Source organism: Doryrhamphus excisus, chromosome 8, assembly GCF_030265055.1.
Source record: "Doryrhamphus excisus isolate RoL2022-K1 chromosome 8, RoL_Dexc_1.0, whole genome shotgun sequence".
In the NCBI taxonomy this organism is placed as follows: Eukaryota; Metazoa; Chordata; class Actinopteri; order Syngnathiformes; family Syngnathidae; genus Doryrhamphus; species Doryrhamphus excisus.
In genome coordinates, this window is record NC_080473.1 from 13,640,022 (window position 1) to 13,665,020 (window position 24,999).

A 24,999-nucleotide genomic window follows, 5' to 3' on the forward strand; every position below is an offset into this window, starting at 1 on the left:
TTGTTAATTCTTTATTCTTGATTTGTTTATTTATTTTTCATCTTATTTTGTGTAGAAAAATAAAAAGTAAGATATTTGAGAACAGTGGAATGTTTTATCAGAGCTTTTCTTGTAGAAAATCGAAACCAAAGCAAAGTTTATTCATTTTTCTGTTTTTAATAAATGCGTTTTTTTTTTTTTGGAAAACCTGATACGGCCCAGTCTCGCCCAGACCCTAGCTCCAGTGGCCCCCAAGTAAATTGAGTTTGAGACCCCTGGTTTAAAGCATGTTAACTTGGAGCTGGCATGCCTGGTTGGGCATAAGAAAGCAGGTCATTGATATGCTGATGGTAGGCTGGCTGTGCAGAAAAGAAGCATCTTCTGCCTGCTTAATGAAACAACTCACTAGCGGTCTTTCACATAAAAGGCTAATGAATAGTTTGAAGCATTGGAGATGATTTTTTTTTTTTTAGTTTAAAAAATGTAGAGCACACACATGTAGCTGCAGAAAAAGCGCTCTAGGACAACAACAGACAAAGAAAGGATGCTGTTTGTTAAGTCATTGTTTAGGTGACCAACAATAAGGTCTTCTGGTGATGTCATTCACCAATCATCTATCCATTTGCTCCACTTATGCTTCACAGGGATCATGACCTCATCCGCTCTGACAAAACCCTAGACAGTTTCTGATGTCTGGAGTACTGGGATGCTGGGGTTTTTTCTGTTTTCTGGTCTATATCGGTCGACAACAATTGTTCTCAGAGTCGTGTAGATAAGAACAGCACATAAGTGTCGCGCTTTTTCCATCTGATGGACTTGGAATTCAAACCACGGACAACTGATAACTGACGGATAACTGTCCTCCAGTACTCGTAGTTTTATTTATGGCCTGAACATGAAACCGGGCCGAAGAGTTTCAGTGCTACATTCATTGATTTTCTACCACTTATCCTCACAAGGGTCGCGGGGGTGCTGGAGCCTATCCCAGCTGTCTTCAGGCGAGAGGCGGTGTACACCCTGGACTGGTCGCCAGCCAATCACAGAGCACATATAGACAAACAACCATTCACACTCACATTCATACCTATGGACAATTTGGAGTCGCTAATTAACCTAGCATGTTTTTGGAATGTGGGAGGAAACCGGAGTACCCGGAGAAAACCCACGCATGCACGGGGAGAACATGCAAACTCCACACAGAGATAGCCGAGGGTGGAATTGAACCCTGGTCTTAGGCAAAGACATAGTCTAATGAAGTTCATTTGGTCTAGCGTTCAAGTGAAATACAGCCGAAAAACAAATCTAAATTAATGAAAACCTGTCTCTCTAACACCAAAATGGAATGGTTCTGAAAATGTAGAATTTATTTAACTTATTGATTAAGTTTTATTTAGTTTTCTGAATAATGTTTTTTTTTTTTTTTTAAAGAAAGAACATGCAAACTCCACACAGAGATGGCCGAGGGAGGAATTGAACCCTGGTTTTAGGCAAAGACATAGTCTAATGAAGTTCATTTGGTCTAGCGTTCAAGTGAAATAGAGCCGGAAAACAATCTAAATTAATGAAAACCTGTCTCTCTAACACCAAAATGGAACTGTTCTGAAAATGTAGAATTTAACTTATTGATGAAGTTTTATTTAGTTTTCTGAATAATGTTTTTTTTTTTTTTTTTAAAGAAAGAACATGCAAACTCCACACAGAGATGGCCGAGGGAGGAATTGAACCCTGGTCTTAGGCAAAGACATAGTCTAATGAAGTTCATTTTTGGTCTAGCGTTCAAGTGAAATAGAGCTGGAAAACAATCTAAATTAATGAAAACCTGTCTCTCTAACACCAAAATGGAATGGTTCTGAAAATGTAGACTTTATTTAATTATTGATTAAGTTTTACTTTTATTTAGTTTTCTGAATAATAATAAGAACAACTCAGGTTGTATAAGGCATGCTTGAGTGAATTATGATAGTAATATGTACATTACCACATACTGTATGTTAGTATGCTAGTGTTGATATCTTATCCAACCAACCTCTTACGAAAAATTCTTGATTGACACTCAATAGAGAGAGGATGAAAACAGACAAACTGAGCAAATTTGTCAAATTCTAATTTCTGAATGACGCCTATTTAGACAACATATTCAAGTTATTGTTCATTTATACACACATATGGAAAGTTACATTCTACTAAAAGACAAGTGTAGTTCCACTTCCGAGCTGTACTTTTCACTAATTTAAATCCCAACAAAGGTTGTACGTTTTCATTCACTTGGGTCCATCTTAATACGACAATTCCCACCCCCCACCCCCATCCCAAATCAGCTGTTTTGAGATCTCGCAACTAACGAATAGTGATTCAAAAGGTTGACAAAGTGCTCAGTCACGTTTCCTGTCTTGGCACACCCTGCACTGCCCATTTCCTGCGCAGCCTGTGCTGAAAAATACACTGCTCCATTTCTCCAGCAAAAAAAAAAAAAAAACATAACACACCCCCCACTTCAAACATTATTCATTTTACATTCACACTTTCTACCAACCAGTCAATTAAAAGTAAATATCCATTAGAATGTTAACTATTGTCACGGTTTAATGTCTGAGTTAAATAATTTCTTGATAATAATAATACAGTAGGTCGTCATTTAAGTGGCTCCAACGCCATGTCACCACTCATTTGTTTTTGTTAATTAACGCAAGCTTGGCTTGCCTTTACTACAAGGCCTTTGTGTTTACATCTGGGGAACAAGTATCCTGAAAAGTGAAGAAAAAATACGCCCCACTTAATCCTTTTTTTTTAAGGCTGAATGAAGTCTTGCTAGTGAGAGATTTTTCCATTTTGGTTGAACTCCAAAAATTGTACACCTTTTGTGGCTTCAAGGTACCACGGAATTACACCACCCTTTCCTCCATGTTCCAACATGCACGGCCATTAAAAATGAAAACCTCATAATACACCTCACGCCACCCATCACACGTTACAACAGCTACTGAAGGCGTCATGAAAGAATTCAAAACATAATTAAATGAAGCACATCAATTCTGAGCTAATACATATATATAATTCAAAAGGTCAGTGGCCCTGAACAAGAGTACACTGTGTTGCTTGTGTGACGACCGTTTTACTTGTTGCATCCGACACAAACATCCGCTCTCATAGAACGTCACTCCGCACCTCTTGAAAGGCTGGCACTGAGGAGAGGAAGGTAGTGGAAAAAAAAGTTCACTGTGAATACTTAGCAAACTGAAGGGAACTTCAAAATCACCAATTCACAGAGGTCGTCGTGAACAGGCGAGCCTGTAATACAGTGATTTTCAAGCACTGTGCCGCGGCACACTAGTGTACCTTGAGAAACCGTCAGGTGTGCCGTGAGGAATTATCCAATATCGCTTTTTATAATTAACATTTATTAATCATTATTTGTAAATATTATGTCAATAGCCATTATGTCAATAGTATACATGGACCCAAATATTCCAATTCACTTTGGTTTATTTGCTCAAACGGAAAGAATTGAAGAGGAATGGAATATTCCTTTATCCAATCCGATTGAGGTATCTTGTACCCGCTCAAACGGAAAGTTGTCAGGGTGCCTTCTTCTTCGTGGTGTTTTTCTTCTTCTGTTGTTTATTGGCGGTTGGCAAGCAGCTTTCGTGTGCATTAGCGCCATCTGTGAAACAGAATCTAAACCCTTCTATACGCCATTCACAATTCCGGTTTTATTAAAAAAGAAAATATATATCGATATAAAACATGTCCTGAGTTTAATTATAAAATATTAGCAAGATTGAATTTGATCTTTTCCTGTTTAAATTTATCCCGGGTGCGTTCTTTCAGCGCATGCTCAGATATGACGTAACACGCAGATCCAGACGTTCTTCACTTTTAAAAATGGAGGCCAGCAATCGGCACTGGACTAAGCAAAGTTTGTTTTTGATTCAAACAAAATTTCAAGATTGGACAGATGAAAAACTGGCAATACGGAGTTATTTCAACAAGTGAAAGAATAACTTGAGGAAGCCGATATCACGTGATGTTGGTGTTTACGTTTTACTGGGCATGCCCTATTGACTATTCTGGTTGATTTTCACGGCGCATGTAGACATGAGATTGGAATATTCCTTTCTATGGATACCATTGTTTCCTGAAAGGTCATTCGGAAAGAGAAAAAGTTGTCATGTAAAAACGTGGCTACTGTGGAGTGTCTGTGGTGTAAAGACCGGCATAGCAATGTAATATTGGTCCGTGTGGCAACACCTAGCTTGTTCCTCCGATGGACTTATTGATGCACGTGTGAGGTTGTAGAGACATTCTGTAACATTTTTGGTTAGTGATGTGCCACAAGATTTTTCCAATGTAAAAAACGTGCCGTGGCTCAAAAAAGGTTGAAAATCACTGCTGTAATATATATGACACTAACACCCACTACATTGCCACTTAGCTAACTTTCCATATATTAAAATGTTGCTTTAGACTTGATCACAAAGCAAGATCATAAAGTCTTCTAGCCAGTCTCCGCTGAATCCACTGCGCATCACTCATCCCGTCCAAATAAGTCTGAGGCACAGTGGAATGAAGACCTCTCTGAAGAGCCCATTAAAAAGACATACAGCTTTATCGCGTTAGAAGTGCATAAGTCACACATGAGGGACAGAGGTGGAAGACAGAAGCTGGTTAAAGAAAGATAAACATATGCTGAAGGCTGGACTCGGCCTAATTAAACTCAGACCTACACTCCTGTGGCATTTTTATGAGCCTCTCGTAACGGGATGGCTTTCTGCAGGCTCGTGTGAAGCTTCGGCTCTGGAGCTCTACTTCTGGGAGGACTGCTGATGTCATGTGGACGCACAATAAAAAGGAACATCTGTGCAGCTCAATGAGGCTGCGAGGGCCACTTTGTCAATGCGCTCCATCACTGATCACATGGAACCATCCATCACACACACTCTGTGGATGTGGGTGTGTGTTCCTTAAGGAAATGATGGGGATTATCTAGGGACCAACTACCACACAACAAGCCTAGGACACACTGCTCAACATGAATAAAACTTGTAATTAAATAGCTGAAATGGGGGCCATTTCGGACAATTCTACCACTCATTTACCGTATTAATAAGTTCACAGTTCCACATGTCCAAAAGGAGTAGGAAGAAGCAAAGCTTATTAAATCCTACCCCTCCATCTGGTACTTTTACAATCAGTAACTGTTACATTTGTTCACTTCCTGCTTTCCATAATACAATTTAAGTTTTTTTTTGTACCTTGTATTGTTTCTTGAATTGGCTCATCGTTGTGCATTGTTTGAGGGTCTTACTCAATCCATTCCATAGTTTGATTCCACATAATGAAATGCTATGGCTTTTTAACGTAGTCCTAGCATATAAGTGTTTCAAATGTTAATAATACATTTTTTTTTTTTTTTTTTTGTCCCGTACCGAATTAGGTAGCAAAAACATACATAAGTCGCACTTTTTGCGGGTAATTAATTTTACAAACTACTTGACCAAAACAGACATTACATCATCTCGGAAGGCAAGTTCTAACAATAAAAGAATAGAGAACAGGCTGAATAGGTGTAAGATATGCTAACACAATGGTTATTCAGCTACATAAAAAATAAACATAAACAGAAAAGGTGTCCAGTGTTGATGTAACATAAACACTTTTTTCATTTATAAGTCACAGCAACAGCCAACCTATAAAAAAAGTGCGACTTACAAAAAATACAGTATGTTTAGGTGTAGTTATGAAAATACTTATGTCAAATAGATTGCAGTAGATGTTTATGGAAAAAGAACGCCAGCTCCTGTGATGCTAAGAGAGTACGCTCACAGGAAGTTGATGCTTCTATCACATGTTTTGATAGAAGTCTTACACAGAGATTATGTTTTGATCACACAAATCTTAATTAACTTTGATCAAATCAGGATTACGGCGGCACGGCGGTCTGGTGGTTAGTGCACAGACCTCACAGCTAGGAGACCGGGGTTCGGTCCCCACCCTCGGCCATCTCTGTGTGGAGTTTGCATGTTCTCCCCGTGCATGCGTGGGTTTTCTCCGGGTACTCCGGTTTCCTCCCACATTCCAAAAACATGCTAGGTTAATTGGCCACTCCAAATTGTCCATAGGTATGAATGCGAGTGTGAATGGTTGTTTGTCTATATGTGCCCTGTGATTGGCTGGCGACCAGTCCAGGGTGTACCCCGCCTCTCGCCCGAAGACAGCTGGGATAGGCTCCAGCACCCCCCGCGACCCTCGTGAGGAAAAAAGCGGTAGAAAATGAATGAATGAATGAAATCAGGATTACTACAGATTCTGCTTGGACATTAAAAATGTCAGCAGTAGTACAACTCTGATGGAACAAAAAAAAAGCCACACACCACAACGGAGTGACGCTGTTGGTAGGTTTATAGTGTGCGTAAAGCACTTAAACATGTGCCTTATGCATCGAACATATTAAGTGTGTGATCGTTCACAGTAGCGATGCCATCCTTCACAGTCTGATTGGCTTCTGGTTGCCCTGTTCTTGTAAGACAGCTTTTCTTTAAACAATTTAATCTTGTCGTCAAAAAAGAGGTCTATAGATGCTACTATCTAAAAACAACTTGCATCTATAGACTTGTTTTCATGTCACAACATCTCCAGACAAGCTCAACAGCCAAAACATAGCGATAAACACAATAAACGGCCTTGGGGAGAAAACTTGCACAATAAATTTGACTTTCCATCAAAACAATTGTACCATGTGTACCCCAGCGCACGTCACACAATTCCACATCCGAGGCTTTACTACTTGTGGTTATCAGAGAAGCAAATAAAGCGCTTTTATGTTAAATTGACCTAACACTGATCTATAAGATTCTCTCGGTCCCCCCCCCACACTCCTTAAAAGTGTACATCCCGCCTGTTCTTTCAGTGAAAGGCTGGTCTTGTTTCTTAAATGCACCTGCCCCAGCGCATCGGGAACACCGGGTCACTTGTCTCCATCACGCCATTCACTGAATCGCTTTTTAAAAAAACTATTATTTATGTGTGAAGTAAAGTAGTTGTATGCATGTTACTATATTAGTCCATATTAGTCATTTAAGACATTGGGATGTAATAACATGTTGCCCCTCCATGGTTTGCCTCAAAAAATACAAAAATACAGTGAATCTTTCTTTAACATGTTAATAATGTATCACTATGTTCTCCATTTTCTCTTTTGTAGTACAGTCATTTGTTTCCTTCTCCTTAGATGTAAAAATTTTACAAGCCTTTCCCCCCCCCAAAACAAACCAAAAAGCAAAAACTCACATTTGTCAAGATGCCCTAACATGCCATACACCATTGAACACACCACCGTTCCCTTTTTCTCCCCCACAAGCAAAAACACAAACTTCCCATTTCGCAGCCAGAGACAAACAAGTCGCTGCTTGCATTGAGAATACCTTCTAGCACACCACCCCCACCCCTCTTAAAAACACGGATGCTATGGAATCACCTATGCTTGAACACTTACAATTTTACTGAGATCCATGGTCCTTTTCCTTCGCTACAACGTTGAGGCGAAGATCCGCTGGTTTGATCCAAAGCGACGAGCTGAGGAACAAATGTGTTTCAAGGAGAAGAAGGGGGAGGTGGAGCGGGCCGTTAGCTCAACATGTGTCCCGATTTGGTATTAAAATGCATCCCTTACCCCACTTCCTTCCTTTTTTCCCCCCCTTTCCTTTAGCGCTCTACGTGCTTCCTCCACGACTGGGACCGCCACGCAGCATGCGACCGACCGCCGAGGAGCGGAGGTGTCCGGGACTAAGAGCGGCGAGGACGAGCGCCGCTAAAAAAAAAAAAAACACTCGCACATCCCGACCGCTAGTAAACGTCTCAGCGCGGGTGTCTTTAAGTTTGCGGACATCCTGATTGAACACAATAACAACATGGATGGATGACGGTGCTCAAACCGGGATTCGAGACCCGCCAGGGGTCCTGCAAAAACACTTTTTTCCTTTCTAAACGAGGCTCCCAGCAACACAATGATAAGACTACCAGAGATACACAACTAAAACACCCCGTCTCATGCATTAACTCTTCACCCGTCCTAAAAATGTGACCTCCAAAAGGCAGCTGTAACAATATCTATGTGGAAGCATGCAGGAATGTTTTACACTGCAGCCTGAACTATGTCTGAAATGTGAAGGCCGGCAGAGTTGTCATTTGTTGTCTGGCTGCTGGATTGTTGTGGTTGGAAGTTGGGGGTCAGCGGGTAGATACACATGTCTGGTTTTGATACCACTGTTCTTTTTTTCAAAACAAAAATATATTAATAAATCATTCATTCATTCATTTTCTACCGCTTTTCCTCACGAGGGTCGCGGGGGGTGCTGGAGCCTATCCCAGCTGTCTTCGGACGAGAGGCGGGGTACACCCTGGACTGGTCGCCAGCCAATCACAGGGCACATATAGACAAACAACCATTCACACTCACATTCATACCTATGGACAATTTGGAGTGGCCAATTAACCTAGCATGTTTTTGGAATGTGGGAGGAAACCGGAGTACCCGGAGAAAACCCACGCATGCACGGGGAGAACATGCAAACTCCACACAGAGATGGCCGAGGGCGGGAATTGAACCCTGATCTCCTAGCTGTGAGGTCTGCGCACTAACCACCAGACCGCCCTATTAATAAATCATGCAGTTTCAATTGAATGCCTATGCTATGTTAGCTAATGTTTTCATATATATATATATATTGTGAGGTATAAAAATGGCAAAATGAACACAAATACAAATATAAGGCATTCAAAATAATAATAATAATAATAATAATAATAGGTGGCACGGTGGCCTAGTGGTTAGCGTGCAGGCCTCACAGCTAGGAGACCAGGGTTCAATTCCACCCTCGGGCATCTCTGTGTGGAGTTTGCATGTTCTCCCCGTGCATGTGTGGGTTTTCTCCGGGTACTCCGGTTTCCTCCCACATTCCAAAAACATGCTAGGTTAATTAGCGACTCCAAATTGTCCATAGGTATGAATGTGAGTGTGAATGGTTGTTTGTCTATATGTGCCCTGTGATTGGCTGGCCACCAGTCCAGGGTGTACCCCGCCTCTCGCCCGAAGACAGCTGGGATAGGCTCCAGCACCCCCGCGACCCTTGTGAGGAAAAAGCGGTAGAAAATGAATGAATGAATAATAATACAGTAAACCTTGGATATATCGGATTCAATTGTTCCCACTGGTTTTGTCCGATATAAGCGAAATCTGTTATATGCGTATACTGGAAAATGTCCATTTTATATATCGGATTTTATCCGTTATAAAAAGGCACTTCCTTGACTATGTTTCCAATGTACCTGGGCGCGCAGGCAACGCTGCAAACGCTGCAAATGACGTCGTATAGCGGCCTATCCGATATATGCGAGGGAAATTTAATGGAAATGCATTGGAACGGGACTGGAGATTTTGTCCGAAATAGGCGAAATCCGTTATAAAAAATCCGATATATGCAATGAATTTTTATTGGAAATGCATTACAGAAAAATTGGTTCTTTTTTATCTGTCCGTTGTGAGCGAATTTCCGATACATCCGAGTCCGATATATCCGAGGTTTACTGTAATAATAATACATTTTATTTGTATAGCGCTTTTCAAAATACTCAAAGACACTTTACAGAAGAATGGAGTTGAATAAAAGCAAGTAAACAGAGTAGAAGACACACCAAAATACAACATTCATTGGTTAATACACAGTTAAAACATGAGAAAAATCGGGGGCGGGGCACAGCTGTCAGATATAAAAAGTTAGATATTAAAAACAGATTTAAAATGGTGGGTTTTTAGTTGTTTTTTGAAACTGGGAAGGTCAGGGTGAATGGGGCAAAGAGTGGGAGAGGGAGAGGGAAAGAGTTCCAGAGGGTGGGGGCAGTGATGGAGAAGGCTCCAGGTTACCCCAGGTTCGGAGCTTGGTCTTACAGGGGAGTGACAGGTTATGAGAAAAATTTTGAAGTGACATTAAAAATCGTTGGCGGAGTATTCTACAAAACAAATTTAGTCGGTTAGCGACCTGTGTTCAGCAAAGGTAGCTCTCTTTTTAAGCAGTTGTGTCACCATGGCAACTTGGGGTAAACTCCGGAAGGGCGATACGGACCTACTGCATATCATAATATTTTTGGGATGTATCAGCGGAGTCTTGTGTAAAAAGCTTGTCTCAAATTGTCAAGCACATTTATTTATTGGTAACAAAGTGACTAACTTTTCTAATGTTCTATGTTCCGTGTGTGTATTTACGGCTAAGACGAGCAACATTCAAAAATAAACATTCTTCTCATATTTTTTCATTCAGAAACTTATGTATTCTTATTATGTCTACTATATTGGGTAGTACTGTAATATAAAGGGGACCATAGGGGTGCTAGTTCATGTCTTGAGGGCTCTAATGATACAAACTGTATTTAGAAGGTCATACGAGCCCACCGTGGTGTAGTGGTTAGCGTTCTGGACTTTGGAGCAGATGCCTCAGGTTCGAATCTCCACTAGTAAGCACCAGCGGTATTCGTCAGGAAGGGCATCCGGAATATAAAGGGCTCAAGCCAAAAATCAGTATGGTGGTGACATCTCCAATGGTGATGGGAATCTAACTTGCGCCCTCTGCAGGTTGGGCAGCAGCGTGTACATTATGGCACCAAGATTGTCAAATTAGTCAGAAATACATTTGTTGATGTATTTGCCTACAATATTTGTCCTGTGTTTTATTCTGACTATATCATGATCACCAAATTACATGCAAAATAATTCAATAATTTTTCAAGTAAAAAGCATCTGTATCAGTATCTTTATTGGCAATACTGGTTCTGTATTTTCTTGGTATCAGATCAATACTAACATGTAAAGTACTGTCCAGTTGTAAGACTACGTATCCTTCAAGGGTGAAAAAGACCATGATCATCATGAGAGCAAGTCTAGGTGACTGATGCCCCCAACTGGATTGTTTAAGATCATCAACTGTGAAAAACTGGTGTGTCAAAATCCTTTTACCAGATAAACCAGTACATGCCTTCTGATTGCCAGCACTTGCGGGCAGAAAATCAAATGCATTCAATATATTTGTATGTCCTGCTGAATTAATTAATTACTTTGACTCTCAGGATGGATAATTATATACCCAAACTCACCAAGAGGGTGATCAGACTTTTACAACAAAAGTATCAGAAAGGCAGAATGTATTTTACATACAAATACAAAGTAAGCACTCAAATATTTGTCAGCTTATTAATAAATAAACACATAAGCAAATAAGTATCTGAAATTTTATTGTCCTTTTTTGAGGGCTTAATAAGCAACCACTATTCATAAAAAAAAAAAAAAAAAAAAAACGTAATAAACCGTATTACGGAAAGCAGGAAGTGAACAAATGTAACAGTTACTGATTGTAAAAGTACCAGATGGATGGGTAGGATTTAATAAGCTTTGCTTCTTCCTACTCCTTTTGGACATGTGGAACTGTGAACTGATTATGGGATGCACTCAATTGTAATCTGATGCATGTTCAAATGAAATAAAACCATTACCATTACTATTAACATTAAAAACAACAACAAAAGAGTCTGTATCTCACCAGCCATGTTTTTTCAAACTTCAATCATCCAATCCACTAAACCAATGGCAAGGAAGATTTGTAAACAATTTTTATGGGCACAACTCAATACTCAGCTGTGCTGCCAATTCCACAAACGCATGAACCTTACAAATGGGGCAGCATTAAAAAGGCTTTCATACAGTGTATGATTTATTGTCAGAAAGCGTTATTACAACGAAAAAATCATTAACCATACACACATTTCCACCGCTTAGTTATGGGGTTATTATCCAAATTATCAGTGCATTTCAACTATAGTGTATAAAAACAAACAGATTACAGATCAGATTACAATTGAGTGCATCCCATAATCAGTTCCCAGTTCCACATGTCCAAAAGGAGTAGGAAGAAGCAAAGCTTATTAAATCCTACCCCTCCATCTGGTACTTTTACAATCAGTAACTGTTACATTTGTTCACTTCCTGCTTTCTTAATGTTATTAAAAAAATTACATTTTTTTTTTTAAATAAAAAAAAAAAAATTAAATTTTTGATTTTTTGATATGACCATCCAATGACATAATGAGTACCATAGCAACTGTCAATATAGTGATATATATAGCACATCATGACTGGTTCAAGACTCTTCATCCTTGTATTTAGCAAACATTAACTGCTTGTAGTGTTTCTTGAATTAAATAACAATACAGTAAGCTGAGTTTTAAAAAAAAAGACACGATTAGTATAACAAACTGAAAAGGTGGATTCAGAAAAAAATGTGCATTGGCAAGACAGCCTGTGTTAGAATAAGAATAGACTCTGTGAATTGGGGTTAAAGTCCTTGGGTGTTTCATTTGCCAGATAAACTGTCCCATAATCTGACACTATCTGTGTCTATCTGCTAATAGAGATTCTGTTTGCATGCGTGGCACCTTAACTTAGATATTTTTGGTTAATTGTTTTCATTTCTTTTCTTCCGGCTTGTCATTAATAATCTTGGGGGTAAAAACTAATTTATCTGAGTGTGGGAACGCAACCCATGCTGGCCAATATTTTTATGTATGCAAAACTAGTGTTCAAAGTTCAACTGACAACATTGTCACCACATTGCTGATGTTTTATTGGCACAACTAACTTAACTTAACTTAATGTATTTTTCCCCCTCTCTTTCTCTCACCAATATAGCACAATTACATAACTACTCTTTCTTTTTCATATTCAACTTGATTTCTGTCAGTATACATTCCACGTTTCATCCTGTGACAAATCAAATGATAATGCACAACCCTCCTTTCTTACTGTTAACCGCCCTATGTCTATTATGTATTGTTTTATAACTATATAGTATTATAGTACTATAGTATTTACAACTATGACTATCACTGTTGTTTAAAAAAGAAATCTGTGGTGTGATTTAAAGTGGGCTGTCGCCATGCTTGGAAACCATCATACCTGACTGAAATGGAGATGTTTTGTAAAGAAGAATGGTCAAAAATACCTTCAACTACAATCCAGACCCTCACTGGAAGCTATAGGAAGCGGTTAGAGCAGGGGTCTCAAACACGCGGCCCCCAGAAAAAATTATTACGTTTGATTAATGTTCATGTTAAAGGTTAAATAACTGTTAATAGTTATCCTCCCTATCCGTGTGGAAGTGGTAAGTTTTTGGCTATTTAAGTTTAAAGGAAATAACTTGAAGGCTACCATTTAGGTCGCTAGCTCTCTAGTTTGCGAGTTAGCATGTGTCTCAAGACCCTGCAGTTGCGCAATATGTTGTAAATAAAAAGAGTATAAATGTGACTATAGTCGTGTTTTGTCATGTCTACAGGGCTCTAATAATGCTTTGTTCATTTTAATCTGAAAAAAATAATTTGTCTACCCACCAACTATATGTGGTTTCTTAAGTTTTTATTATTTGCCGTTTTATTATTATTATTATATTTATTTATTTATTACTGATTGATTGATTTTCTTTATTCTTGATTTATTTATTTATTTTTCATCTTATTTTGTGTAGAAAAATAAAAAGTAAGATATTTGAGAACAGTGGAATGTTTTATCAGAGCTTTTCTTGTAGAAAATTGGAACCAAAGCGAAGTTTTTTTTTTATTTTTTTTTTAATAAATGCGTTGTTTTTTTTTGTGTTTTTTTTTTAAACCTGATGCGGCCCAGTCTCACCCAGACCCGAGCTCCAGTGGCCCCCAAGTAAATTGAGATTGAGACCCCTGGTTTAGAGGCTGTTATTTCTGCAAAAGGAGGATTTACTAAATATTGATGTATTTTTTCTGTTGGGATGCCCAAATTTATGCACCTGCCTACTTTTGTTTAAGTAATTATTTCACACTTTCTATAAATCCTATGAACTTCATTACACTTCTCAAACATCACTGTCTTTGTCTGCTATATCACATATTTAACTGAAATTGCTGATCCGAACGACCAATCATTTATAAAGTAAAATCTTGAAAATGATCAGTGGTGCCCAAATGTTTTCATACGACTGTATATTTACCACAAAACTGATGATACAATTTTAAGAATGATGCCACTTGCAACAAAAGCAGAAAGTCCTCAAAAACCCCTCAATCATTTCTCTAGCTGTTTGCATTGCAGTCAAGCGCAGAAGAAAAGTCCAAAACAATCTGCAAGTCAAAGCCATTGTTAACGTATGACCAGCGAATCGCCGGTACACTTTGTTGCATGATCTGACCTGTCACTTATATCCGGTGTTTGTATTCTCTGTCCAGTCTGTGCAACGAGACCACAATCACCCGCCTGCTGGTTCTGCTGTCTCAGTAATTTTAGTCTTTGTTCTTTCATGCATGCTTCCTGCATGTATGTGTATGGATAATCATCTATAACGCCACCATATTTTGATTTGCAGGATGTAAAAAAAAAGTGAGGTAGATGCCAGACAATGGGACTTAATCAGGAACGAGACGGAGGACAAACAAGGAAGAAATATGAATACGTACTATCCGGTAAATATGCTAGTTGATCCTATGCTCTTACACCAAAGTGCAGCCCCAGTTCTAAATTCAGTCCAAACAGTACAAGAAAGGGTACATACCAAAACATAGCGTATATCCATCCACTGAGTATTGAGTTGTGCCCATAAAAATTGTTTACAAATCTTCCTTGCCATTGGTTTAGTGGATTGGATGATTGAAGTTTGAAAAAACATGGCTGGTGAGATACAGACTCTTTTGTTGTTGTTTTTAATGTTAATAGTAATGGTAATGGTTTTATTTCATTTGAACATGCATCAGATTACATTTGAGTGCATCCCATAATCAGTTCACAGTTCCACATGTCCAAAAGAAGTAGGAAGAAGCAAAGCTTATTCAATCCTACCCCTCCATCTGGTACTTTTACAATCAGTAACTGTTACATTTGTTCACTTCCTGCTTTCCATATTTTTATTTTATTTTTTTTTATTTTGTTTTTAATTATTTTCAATTTTTTTTTAATTCTTTTGATTTTTTTGGAAATTCTTTTGGAATTTTTTGAAATTCTTTTGGAATTTTTTGAAATTCTTTTGGAATTTTTTGAAATTCTTTTGGAATTTTTTGGGAATTTTCTGAATTTTCTTGTTTTTTTTTATTTTTTGTCCCGTACCGAAGTACGAGGTGATATGAGCATCCAATGCCATAATGGGTACCATAGTAAGTGTCAATATAGTGATATATATAGCACATCATGACTGGTTCAAAACTCTTCATCCTTGTATTTAGCAAACATCAACTGCTTGTATTGTTTCTTGAATTGGCTCATGGTTGTGCATTGTTTGAGGGTCTTACTCAATCCATTCCGTAGTTTGATTCCACATACTGAAATGCTATGGCTTTTTAACGTAGTCCTAGCATAGAAGTGTTTCAAATGTACTTCTTCCCTGAGATCATATTTCTCCTCTCTAGTAGAGAAGTATTAGATGACATTTTTAGCTAATTGGTTATTTTTAGCCTTATGCATTATTTTAGCTGTTTGAAGATTAACTATATCAGCAAGTTGAAGTATTTGTGATTTTAGAAATAAGGAGTTAGTATGTTCTCTGTAGGCGGCATTATGAATTATCCTTACTGGCCTTTTTTTGCAGTACATTTAGCGAGTGAAGATTGTTTTTATAGTTATTAGCCAATATTTCCACACAATAAGTAAGATATGGTAGAACCAGAGAGCAATAAAGAGTGTGGAGTGATTTCTCATTGAGAACAAATTTTGCTTTGTTCAATACTGAAATGCTATGGCTTTTTAACGTAGTCCTAGCATACAAGTGTTTCAAATGTAGTTCTTCCCGGAGATCATATTTCTCCTCTCTTGTAGAGAAGTATTGGATGACATTTTTAGCTTTATGCATTATTTTAGCTGTTTGGAAATTAACTATATCATAACTATATAACAATATAACTCTGAACAAAACAAGGGAGGCTGGCAGTCGAATTTTAAGGCCTTAATTTTGCAACACAATGTGTTGTCAGTCAGCGGCACAAACTGCATACCCCAGCTGCGGAACTGGTGCCCCAGAAGCCTCCCACAAGCTCTAATTATGGTGCATATCTATCCAGAGATTACTGCCTCGACTAACTCCCAAATAAAAAAAATATCCTGTGGAGCAGTTGCAATCTAGGAGTACACAGACGTCTCCAACATTGAGCTGAACTGTGCGCCTATTTACGGGTTGTTTTTCTTCTCGTAGAAACTCAGAACATGAACATATTGTCATAAAAAAAACAAATTTCAGGTTAAATTCCAAACTCTAAAAGCTAAATTAAAGGGTCAGTTGCTGTGATGAGACTAAACAGGTCATTACAATCAAGCAATGTGTGCTACTTGACTGCCGTCTTCCTCTTCCATTCTTATTATATCCCATGTGGACGCTGTGACAGAGCGGATTTGCAACACTCCCTTGCTGTTTACTCAGCACAGTGGCGTGACAGGATGATACATATATGCTTTAAACCGCAGGAAGGAAGCAAATCTTACCGTCATGTGTCCAAGGTCATGAATCTGATATTAACACAAATAATATAAACTGTGAAAAATGTCACATTCACTGGTTTTAACTTGGAAACTACAAATTATTAGCCTAGCGCCTGATTGACAACCGGATGACCAATCACGACAATGCCAATCCCAGTGTGGGTTTGCACTGCACACTGACAATGCTCAATGCTTTTGTATTTAAATTGACAGACACAAAGGACTATTGTTTGCCTTTCTGCCACAAATCGTGTCAACCACAGTCCAAATCCCTGTGACTCCAATCCACAGAATGCGATACTCTATAGCACATGTGTCAATGGAGGGCCGAGATGCTGCAGGTTTTCTCGAACAGGTGATTTAATTGATGAGCTCCTTGTATTGAAGGAGCGTAGAATCCATGATATTAATCCATTATATATCTCCCATGTTATGAGTTTATAAAAGTTGAATCTTTATAAACACAGCGTTTCCACTGATTGCGAGGCAAGGCAGTGATTTTAAAAACACAGGAGATTTGCTTTACAATAAAAAGAGGTAAAACCAACAGATTGAGGCGGCTTTAGAACAAAACAGATGAGATGAGATTATCTCTTGTTGATCCCGCGCCAAGTAAAAAGCAGATTTATTGATTCCTTGCACTCCCTGCCTCAGCTCAACAGTCAAACATCAACTAAGTTGCACACACGTTCATAACAAATACAGTGACAAAACATCATAATTACTTATTAAAAACCAGTCATAAGGACAATCAAATTTATGATTGTAAATGCTGATTATTGCTTTATTTTTTTACATATTTCCAGACAATGTGACGTGAGAGCTTGACAGTGACCTAGTGACCATGCATGGCTTGGAACACATAAAGCCACGCATGCGTCATTCCCTCTTTCTAATCCACGATGTCTTGCGTGGGAGAAGCGTGTGTCGAAGGTGGTGGTGGGGGGGGGGGGGGGTCAACCGCATGAGAACTGACCACATGCAGGCTGGTCACATAGCTGGTGTTCACATTCGCTTAGTAATGTCTAGGTCTATCAGAGGCAGTTTGGCCACCTTGGTTCATTTGACCTACTTAACCCCCCCCCCTCTCGTCTGTGTGGAGAAGTGGGGGACCGGGACCACCAAGCAGCAGGATCCAAATCACAAAAGTGACCTGGCATTCTCACTAGAAGTGTACTTCACCACAATAGTACATTTAGTCTCCATGTATTTATCTTTATGGTAATCCAGGACTGAGTTGGCGTGGGTCCTGGTATAGTGAGGGTGGGAAGTCACAAACAAAGCTCCTGTCTAGTTTCTACCCAGCTGGTAGGCTAAACAGCACAATTATCTGAATTCAAAAGGCCACTGACCTACATCTCAACAGCTCTTTTGTTGTAGGGACTCATTGGTATCTGCTGATCACACACATTGACTTACAGTGAACGCACCACTGACATGATTAGTAAGCAATGTAATGCAATGTGTCACATTAAAACATGGCATCATTCTCATAGAGGTTCTCTCCCACTTCAGGGACGTCTGTTTTGCTATATATGACTGTCACTCCCCGCATTCCCCCACCTGAAAAAAGCAAATATACCACTGGTTTGCTACACACCTGTCCTCTCTCAAAGTTTTCCTTCTCCAGCTCCAGGCTGTTGGCCCCTCCGGTGCGTCGAATCACTTTGGGGATGGCGTTGGGTACTTGCTGCATGGAGCTTTTTACGCGATCCATCGTCTCAGCCTGACAAATAAGCCAAAGGAAAAAAATGTCTGTTGGAAAAGTATAGTGTTAAAAAAACATAAAGGCTACATTAACTATGGCGGGGAGCTGCCCATGCTGTGTTGGACTCGCCGTCCTGTTCAGCCGACCATTTAGCCTCTGTAAATAACACCCCAGTCAATGACAGCAGCAGTCTCCAAAAGCCCTTGTAATCAAGCCAGGCCGTGATATACTACTTCCGCTGTGGGTTTTTCAAAATAAAACTCGCCACCCATATTGCTGCGTTTACTGGATTACAGTCATCGGCTTCTACAGCGTAAAGCGAATACGTAACGCGTATTGCGTAATATATACCACTTGTTGATAATCAAGAAAATAACACAGTTCTTTTTCGTGGTTGTAATTGCTATTTTTCATAATTTTATTTCGTACTTACAGCTGTTAAATCGGAAGTATTTTAAGGACCCAAGTTCAAACAACTTAACCCCCCCAAAAAACAACACATGCTTATTTTATGATGCCTGCAGCGACGCCTCTCAAAACTCTTCGAGGGTAAAACCTCATGTTTTTAAGTTACAACTGTACTCAAAGTCATGACAGGAGTGTCCATTCAATAGGTTTGTAGGTATTCTTCTATAGCAAGCGAACAAAACAGCTCTTAGAGTCGACTGTTTAAGGCGAACGACTGGGGCCGCCTCTTTGAAGTGAACGAGCCGTCGTTTTCCTTGACTTTCAAGGCGTACGTGATTGGCCAAAAACGGAACGGTTCCGCTGTGTTCCATGTTGAGCATAATAAACATTTGATATACGTCTATTTTTACATTAGAAATTCATATTACACTTACTTTGGTGAAGAATCAATTCAAGCAACAAAAAATCAGAGGAGCCAAACAAATCAGTTCTTTAAAAAAAGCTGAAATTCCCATCACTAGTATTAGCAGTGCTAGCTCTACTAGCTAGCCAACACTTGCCGACCACACAGGATAGTTTGACCGATTTGTCGATATTTAATGTAAGCATGCTCTCCAAAAATCACTACAACATTATTTATCATGTACCAATCACTGCCCATTTGACAATACGACAAATATGACCCATTAATTTTAAATAATTAAATTAACGTTAATAGTTTAGTTTATTCCAAACATCACGTTTACACTTGCACAATTCAACATGTCCAAAAAAGGAATAGGAAGCTTAGAAGTCTGTTGTAGAGCTGCAACTAACAATTAATTTCTTAGTCGATTAATCTGAATCTTGTTTTGATTAATCGAGCAATCAGTTAAGCCAAGGCTCTTCAACTTGCCTGTTGCGGCTCCCTTTGCCGCGATGTACTCGCAATGTCTCATATTTTAATCGCAAAATGCAACCATTTAGTTGCAGTCTGGAGCCCTGATGTGTGAACTCTATGTTGGGCTTTTTAAGTCAAAGTTGGCGACAATTTGTTTTAAGTTTACACAAATACAGGAACCAATCGAAAAGACATATATAGTTTGGTGTTTATATTATTTCAGTGTTGTTAGTTGAAAAAGCTTTTAAAAGTTTATATGCTATGTCGTGATTTACAGCTCCAGACTGTTTTTCTTGCCTGCAGGAGGAAGCGAAATGGCACTTTTCATGGTAAAGGTTGCCGACCCCTGGGTTAGGCCCAAATCATAATGAGCCAAACACAGCTCGGGGTTGGGTCCAAATCAGATAGGAGGCAAAATGTTGATCACTGTTTTCCAAAGTGTGAATGTCTTATTTTGCCTAGAACATAAAGATAATAGGTCTGCTTTCATGGATGACAAAGGAAATTAAAAAATATTCACATTTGAGAGATAACAAGGACTAAAATAAGACTATATCAATGAGTAAAAAACTGATATAATGACTAAATAAATACAGAATATGCTAAATCAGTAAACAACATTGACAGTGCTTGTATATGCAACAAAGTAAAACCTATAATACACTGTACTCTGTTTTTAGGACATTTTTAAGTTCTGATTTAAACCTTTAGTTTCTGAGGAGGACATGTTTCCACACCATGGCTCAAGACCACCCTCAGCTGGTCAAATAGTGGAATCAAAAATACAATCAGAGTCAAAACTGGCTATTTGCAACTTTACAAAGAGTAAGACGACAAAAAATATATATATTTAACATATATATACTATATATTGTGCATTACAACAAATTGCACTCAGTCACAGTAACAGTGCTATACAGCTGCTATACCTGGGTGTGTCACGTCGTATTCACTGAGCTAAACTTTTTCCACATATTGTGACAGCATTATTCCACAATAGAAGAAATTATTTTTTCTCCCCACAAAACCCCTTAAAAACACCCTGGAAAAAAAACATTTGGTGAAATGTTTGCAAATGTATTTTAAAAACAACAACCGTTACCACTGCTCATCCTTGAGATGTTTCTAAAAGCCCAGACTTGAATCCCATTTTCTCATCTCTGCACAGATGCTGTCCATCCAACTTGATGGAGCTTGAGAGTTCTGCAAAAAGGAGTGGCTGAACATCCCCAAAGATCGGTTTAAGGCCTACAAATAAAACACTGCAGGGGTGTGACTGCTGCCAAAGGTGCATTGACAAAGTACTGACACTGTGAATATTTTTTTTTACACGTAAACGTGCAATGTCATGTCAATGTCATTGTGGAGTGTTTGGGTGTAGGATTTTTTAGGAAAAAAAAATATTTATTTAATTAAATAAGGCTGTCACAAAAAATAATGTGAAAAAATGGAACCGTTTAAAATAATGTAGTGCATCACTTGCTATCAGTACTAACTTTGTTACAGCTACCCCTGCAGTTGCCTTGATTTTTTTTAAATACAAACTTTATTTACAGAGGTGTGTGAGTATTCTTTGTTCATTCATTCATTCATTTTCTACCGCTTTTTTCTCACGAGGGTCGCGGGGCGTGCTGGAGCCTATCCCAGCTGTCTTCGGGCGAGAGGCGGGGTACACCCTGGACTGGTCGCCAGCCAATCACAGGGCACATATAGACAAACAACCATTCACACTCACATTCATACCTATGGACAATTTGGAGTCGCCAATTAACCTAGCATGTTTTTTTGGAATGTGGGAGGAAACCGGAGTACCCGGAGAAAACCCACGCATGCACGGGGAGAACATGCAAACTCCACACAGAGATCACCGAGGGTGGAATTGAACCCTGGTATCCTAGCTGTGAGGTCTGTGTGCTAACCACTCGACCGCCGTGCAGCCTAGTATTCTTTGTTGAAGTGTTTTTTTTTTTTTACATACATTTGATTTAGTGCATATTGTGCATTAAATATGCCAAAACCAATCCAGCGTCCATATGCTAGGCCACCTGAACCATCAATTTCATATTTGTGTTATAGTCGAAAAAGAATATTATTGTAATATCTAATCATATATACTTCATTGATAATGAATAAATCAAATGTTTACAATCTACTGTGGTTCAATTAAAAACAGCAGCTCCACACTTTGGATACCACTTCCATTAAGTTGCAGTTTCATAGAAAATGTAAGATAGGATGACACCTACCATTTTATCGATGTCTCCTATAAGTCCTTTGTGGTCAGTTGGTTTGTTGTCTCCAGTAACTTATTTTAACAGCTACTGTTAAAAAATTAGTAATCAAAACATACAGAATTAAAAAATCTATCAACGTCGTTTTTACACTTTCATCTTTTTGGACACTCCGAATTAAAAATACACAATACCAATGTGTCCATGTCCACGTATTACGCTAAATGAGGGCTGGTATGTGTATTTTAACTCGAAAAAAGCAAAAAAATAATTTACTAGAATGACATTGTTATATAAATCGAAGTTGAGTATTATAGCTAGCTTGCTGCAGTAACAGTACTAACACATGCGGTGGAATTTGTAGGCGTGTATGAATGTACAGATTACAGTGGGGAAATCTCGCGAGATCTCAACGGTATCGCATAAGCGGGGGCTAGATCTTAAGTTTTCCTCATGCATCATTAGATGATTCATAACAGCGTCAAGATGTCGGGACGATCAGGCCGCGCTGAGACCAGGAGCCGCGCTAAAGACGACATTAAAAAGGTTCTGGCTGCCATCGAGAAAGTGCGCAAATGGTATGTTGCCTGTCTTGTTAACAATATGGAGGCAATGTTTTAGCTGGCCATTGGTTGTTAGCTGCTACGTCGTTCAACTAACTTCAGTCGGAAAAGTTCGATGATTGACGCGGCATGTAAGCCAATCAAGTGTCCCGGTTTGCCAAAAGAAGGCGGGACTAATGGATTTTTTCCGCCAGCATCTGTCAATATGGCTGCAGCTCTGCACTACTTATTCCGAAGATCCAGTGGACGACTTAATGTGACAGTAATAACCACAATTCGTTATCCACGACAGTGTTATGTCCACGCTACAGATAAGGAGATAAGGAGAAAACACGGACATGTACTCTAAGACGTGGATCAAATCCACCGATTAGAGGAGATGATTGTTAGCTTTTGTCTAAATATAGCTAAACTACTTTAATCCTCAGGGAGAAGAAATGGGTGACTGTTGGAGACACGTCCTTGCGTATATTCAAGTGGGTCCCAGTGACAGAAACGAAGCAGGTGCGGTTGCAGTTAGGAAACTCCCTGATATACAGTATTATGATATGTGTGTGACTCATATCAGTGCATTTCATATCAGATCTATCGTACCAAATCTACCGGTGGAGGTGTCAGAGGACTAAAGGATGTGGTTCTTGAAAACACCAACTCTTTGCCAGATTTTGCTGGTGAGTCTCCAGGTGGACAATGCATATTTTTATAGCAAAAATACCGGAAATTTAGCATCCTTTGTATTCATGTGCTGTACTGTAATTTACTATACTATACTTTCTCATACTACAGTATGAGAAAGCAGAAACTACAATATGACCACACAGATGTAGTATGCTCAATATGACTCCGATATTGTTTTCATCAGATGAAAATAGCAACCAGAGCTTTCTGTCCGATGTCTACCATACCAAGATGGACAACAACAGCAGCAGCACCTCCAGCTCGCAGCAAGTCAGCCCTCCACATACCTCGAACCTCCGCGCTGAAGACTCTCAACCACCAATGCTAGGCCAGGAGACTGTGGATGGTAAGTTGATGGCTTTCTCGTGCATCACCACAGAGACGAAAAAAAGTACCGTTAGCTGTTTCGATCCATAAAAGCAGGGTCACCTTTGGCCAAATTGAGGCCCGAAGCAGAATTGTATTTGCTTTTAATTATTTTAAAAGGCAGCAGCTGTACCATTACACCCCCAGGTACAGGTGAGCGGGTGAATTGTGCCATTTTATTAGATTGGGGTGACTCGTGCCCTATCCCTGATGGCAGTGATGGGGCCCTATACACAGAGTTTGTTCTGCATGTAGGAATTGGCAGCCCTGTATACAGTATATGATTCGGTGTTTGACTTATGACTTATTTTTACATTTCTTCATCACCAATTATTACATTTATGAAATTAATGACACCTCGTGAATCCAGAACCAGACCACTCTGGACAAGATGGAGCAGATGAGCCTCCTACTCTGATTAAGGAAGACCTTCTATTATCAGGCACTGCAAGACGGAGCACCCCAGACACACAGGTTTGACATCAAACAGTATTTTCATTCATTATATTATGTTAGCCAGTGTAGCAAACCCACCATTTGATATGTTTTTTTTATGCTACAGGAAGAATCGGATGAATCAGGAGCACCTCCTTTGAAGAAGATTTGCAGTGGAGAAAATACTGTTTTAAGATAGCTTTATGCAGAAGCATAGAAAACCTATCCATGGCTATTTTCACAGAAGTGGTCAATAACATTAAGGCTCTGATGTTTTCTTGATATACATTCAACTGGCAGTTCATTTGGAAGGTCTGTACAATCTGATCTTGGCTTCTAACAGGTCTACAGGCATTTTTTTTTCTTTGAATTTTAGATGTGAACTATTGAGAGTGCTGGTCATTTTAAAAATGTTTTTTTTCTGTGGATGAGAAATTATATGTAGACTATATTTTGTTGCGTGATTTGCAGAGCCAATCCACACATTTCAGAAATACAGGCAATTGAGGAAAGGGGTCATGCAACAGAGGGTCCAGTGCCTTGCTTGAGAGTGTGTCAGCTGTGCTCAAGGAAGTGGAATGATATCTCCAACAAATACTCCCAATGACTATTCATTTTTGGTTCTCAAATATCATTGACCACATAATAAAAATGAAGATACAGTTATTAAGGTCCTCTTAAATCAGGGGTGTCCATAGTCCGACCTGGGGACAATTGGCAGCCTGCATGTTCTTGATATATTCTTTGTCACCTATAACACAAAACTAATTTGTAGATTATTTTAGCATTTTAAGGCACAAACATGTCAAAGTGGCCTCAGGCATCCTTCATTTTTTCCATCAGTGGAAATTGTTCTGGACAACCCGGCCTTAAACCACCATTCTAGTAGTTTTTCAGAAAAACTGAACATTTTCAAATTGGTATTGGTATCTCACTAATTAATTAATTTACTTATGCCCATAATGCAAATTCCAAATCTGAGCCTGGGTGACTTTATGGCTGGCTATGGCCAGATATACAACTCAGTTTCATTAAAATTCTGTCTTTACAATATAATAAGCTAACATCCTTGGTTTACACTGTTGGATGTGTTACAATAGTGTCATTATTGTAAATAGACAATTATGTAGTTTATTAAGCTCTATTATGAAATGAAAATATTAGCAAACCCTCTTCATGCAGTGCAGGTTTACATTAGAAACTACTACCACAGAAGTAACACTTGA

The 24,999-nt window shown here is 39.0% G+C and overlaps 2 protein-coding genes across 5 annotated transcripts in view; one reads left to right on the forward strand and one right to left on the reverse strand.

Moving 5' to 3' along the window:
* hip1 (huntingtin interacting protein 1) overlaps positions 1 to 22,114 on the reverse strand; it is a 56,264-nt gene extending 34,150 nt beyond the window's left edge. Inside the window, exons 1-2 of one of the 4 annotated variants that reach the window (XM_058080899.1) lie at positions 21,747 to 22,114; positions 18,105 to 18,230 (exon numbers count right to left, since the gene is read on the reverse strand). In XM_058080899.1, the coding sequence (XP_057936882.1) occupies positions 18,105 to 18,230; positions 21,747 to 21,749 (129 nt within the window). In that variant the 5' untranslated portion in view covers positions 21,750 to 22,114. Of the gene's footprint in view, positions 1 to 7,471; positions 8,342 to 18,104; positions 18,231 to 20,602; positions 20,622 to 21,746 lie in introns of those variants that run through there. The other 3 variants (XM_058080900.1, XM_058080901.1, XM_058080902.1) reach the window with 3 other exon arrangements.
* A 29-nt stretch (positions 22,115 to 22,143) lies between these two features.
* bcl7bb (BAF chromatin remodeling complex subunit BCL7B b) lies at positions 22,144 to 24,439 on the forward strand. The gene is made up of 6 exons (XM_058080903.1): positions 22,144 to 22,309; positions 22,723 to 22,798; positions 22,878 to 22,965; positions 23,157 to 23,318; positions 23,709 to 23,812; positions 23,901 to 24,439. The coding sequence occupies exons 1-6, from the start codon at positions 22,197 to 22,199 to the stop codon at positions 23,970 to 23,972; spliced, it is 615 nt and encodes a 204-aa protein (XP_057936886.1). The 5' UTR covers positions 22,144 to 22,196; the 3' UTR covers positions 23,973 to 24,439.
* The last annotated feature ends 560 nt before the right edge of the window (positions 24,440 to 24,999 follow it).

What these genes read in the sequence shown, in the direction of transcription:
- bcl7bb (XM_058080903.1), top strand. Translation starts at nt 22,197, where the DNA reads ATGATTCATAACAGCGTCAAGATGTCGGGACGATCAGGCCGCGCTGAG. An exon ending in ATCGAGAAAGTGCGCAAATG is followed by an intron (nt 22,310 to 22,722) that starts GTATGTTGCCTG and finishes TTTAATCCTCAG; the next exon opens with GGAGAAGAAATGGGTGACTG. An exon ending in GGAGCACCCCAGACACACAG is followed by an intron (nt 23,813 to 23,900) that starts GTTTGACATCAA and finishes TTTATGCTACAG; the next exon opens with GAAGAATCGGATGAATCAGG.